At 35.3% G+C, this 2727-nt stretch overlaps 1 protein-coding gene across 1 annotated transcript; it reads right to left on the bottom strand.

The window, feature by feature from the left end:
* Nucleotides 1-729: 729 nt before the first annotated feature.
* On the bottom strand, nt 730-2727 carry LOC113785819 (uncharacterized). Its single transcript, XM_073366710.1, has 3 exons — nt 2295-2727; nt 1040-2201; nt 730-951 (listed from the first exon to the last, which is right to left on the bottom strand). The coding sequence occupies exons 1-3, from the start codon at nt 2675-2677 to the stop codon at nt 745-747; spliced, it is 1752 nt and encodes a 583-aa protein (XP_073222811.1). The 5' UTR covers nt 2678-2727; the 3' UTR covers nt 730-744.

Genomic DNA, 2727 nt, shown 5'->3' with positions numbered 1-2727 from the left:
AGGTGGATTAGGGACCTATCGACAGAGACTTGATGCTTTGTTGCTTGAGGATATAATATTTACACCATATGATGATGATCGAGCTAATCATTCGTTTGAAGATATTTCGATGTTCTCTGGTTATCTTCGATGTGGTGGAGTCTCAGTCCCATATTTGCCGGAGCGATGTCTTCGACAATTTGGTCGTATTCAGTGCATCCCGTCTGATGTTCCTCCCAGGCCCAACAATATAGATTGGGTGTGGCAGACTACTATGCAGTCATCTGTATCAGCGTTTCGAAGGCTATATCATGTTGCGAGTTTTCATGGAGATGTCACTGAGGACTATTATCCATGGTACATGTCTGTGTCACATCCTCTGATCATTCCTCGGTCTACTGCACATGCGGGTACATCATCTGACCATCCATCATCTGCTGCACATGTGGGTACAACATCTGCTGCACATGCTGGTCCATCATCTTCTGACCGAGATCGTAGAGCAGCTGAGCTTGTACGTAGAGCCATTAATTTGGTAGAGCCGTTTAGTGAAATTCATGAGATTTTAAGTGAGTTAAGTCTTTTGTACGATTATTAGTAATTTGATATATTTTGTGTTATGTGTTATGTACTGTAATTTGAGATATTTTGTGATTATGTGATATGTTTAGTGATTTGAGATATATTGTGTTATGTGTTATGTTAATCCACATTTATTTTAAGTTAATTCATAATAAAAGATACTGAAAATGATAAAACAAGATATTATAATAATCCATAAACAGTGATATACAACATATTATAATCTTCATTTAATGAAATACAAGATGATCTGATAAATGACGGATCAATGCGTTCCCAATGCTTCATACGTGTTGCATAAGCTACTTCCCAACTCTTTGTTGTGTCACTACAAAAGTCTTTCCATTTTTGTGACGTAGGTGGCAAAGGACAATCAGACTTCAATTTGATCTGAATAAAAAAAGGTTACAAATTAATTTTTCTGAATAATAAATTTTTTAACATTAATTTAATAAACAAGATTAAGCATTAATTTTACCTGTACCCAATGATTATCGTTAACAAATCCAATTGCTAGTAAAGAGTGAACAAAAGTCTCTTTCGATGGTGATTTGTTTAGCGGGAAAAATGTTATATTCAGATTACGAGACAACGACACCAATATGACATTATATAGTGTTGCTATCACGTAACCCAAGTCTGGTAAAGACATCCACTTATCTTTTCCTTGAGCACCCAATTTTGATATTTTCAATGAGTTCCGCACTGATTCAACATTGTCATCAAAAACATTAGAATAAACATCTTTATGTAGACCAATCTCTTTATCCAATTGTGATCGAACTAAAGCCCAAGATTCTTCGGTCCAACCTAGCAATGCTGCAATTGCACGAAACCCACAATTTCCATCAGCCACAACATCTACTATGTCCTCAATATACGGACGTATATAAGTAGGAAATTGTGTCTTAAAAGAATGTTGAGATGATTGAGATTGTTGCCTTGCAGAACGTTGAGATGATTGAGATGGTTGCCTTGCCTTTGCAGATTCTTGAGAGGCATCAACATACTCCCAATATGAAGGATCACGAGGAGTATCAAATTCTTTTTTCTTTTTACCAGCTCCTTTGGTTCTCACTTTCTCTGGTGGTGCAAGTATTGATGTGGTATGTGGAAATACAACTTCACGCACCTTTGCCTTGAATATCCTTTGACTTATAATATCGTGTGTCTTCATGTACGCTTTCATTGCTTCCAACTCTTCAGAAAAGTCATAATCTGATAAAGATTCTTCATCCTCTAATTCATGTGCAATGCTTAACTGTTTCCAAAAATCATGAATGCTATCTAAAGGGATAGCATTACCATTTATCTGCAACTTAGCCAACTCACAAGCACATGGTAATCCATGAGTTGTTCTAATTGAACAACCACATTCTGTTTTGTTAGTGCCTACAATCTTCACCCTTTCCAACTGGTTATCAATTAATTTCATACACTTTCTTGATACACAGTGATGTAGATTTTGAAAAAATTGTGAATTATACCCGTGCTCAACATCCTTGATGGTTTTCTGAAAAGAAGACTGAATGATACATATTTGGTTCTTCAACATCATATTCACTGCATCCCAGCTTTTACACAAATCACCAAAACTAGTTTGAAGCATGTTTTTCAATCTCCAATGAGCAGACTCAACTCTACAAATAAATTAAATAACACAAATTAAAACAAATCACATAAACTAGTAAATCATGTTTGCTAAAACAACACAATTCATATTTTAAAAATACCTGTTAGATGTTGTGTTCCCCAAATGCATCACTCTATTGGTCCAAACGTTGACAAACCTTTCTTTGTAAGGTGTTAACCATGAATCTTTCACATAATCAACAAAAAGAATAATATCGGCACACAATATCTCAAATTGTTGCAAATGATGATCATACTCTTCCACACTAGTCGAATAGACAATCTTTTTCCATAAATCCATTACTTCTTCTTGTCTATCCTTTTTGACATATTGTTTGCATCTTGCCCCAACATTTTTTTCAATATGAAAACGACATAGCAAATGTATTGAAGTAGGAAACACAACACTAATCGCATTCATCATGGCAAGATCTCTATCAGTCACAATAACTTTAGAAATCAAAGACTCAGATTTGAACAACATTCGTACCTTCTCAAATGCCCAGATGAAGTTATCTTGTCGCTCTTTTTCCA

This window comes from Cicer arietinum, chromosome 3, assembly GCF_000331145.2.
Source record: "Cicer arietinum cultivar CDC Frontier isolate Library 1 chromosome 3, Cicar.CDCFrontier_v2.0, whole genome shotgun sequence".
NCBI classification, from domain to species: domain Eukaryota; kingdom Viridiplantae; phylum Streptophyta; class Magnoliopsida; order Fabales; family Fabaceae; genus Cicer; species Cicer arietinum.
Note: the sequence above shows the minus strand (reverse complement) of the source record. Positions and strands in the feature narration are given on the sequence as shown.

What these genes read in the sequence shown, in the direction of transcription:
- LOC113785819 (XM_073366710.1), bottom strand. Translation starts at nt 2,677, where the DNA reads ATGTTGTTCAAATCTGAGTCTTTGATTTCTAAAGTTATTGTGACTGAT. An exon ending in GGGAACACAACATCTAACAG is followed by an intron (nt 2,202 to 2,294) that starts GTATTTTTAAAA and finishes ATTTATTTGTAG; the next exon opens with AGTTGAGTCTGCTCATTGGA. An exon ending in ACGATAATCATTGGGTACAG is followed by an intron (nt 952 to 1,039) that starts GTAAAATTAATG and finishes TTTTTTATTCAG; the next exon opens with ATCAAATTGAAGTCTGATTG.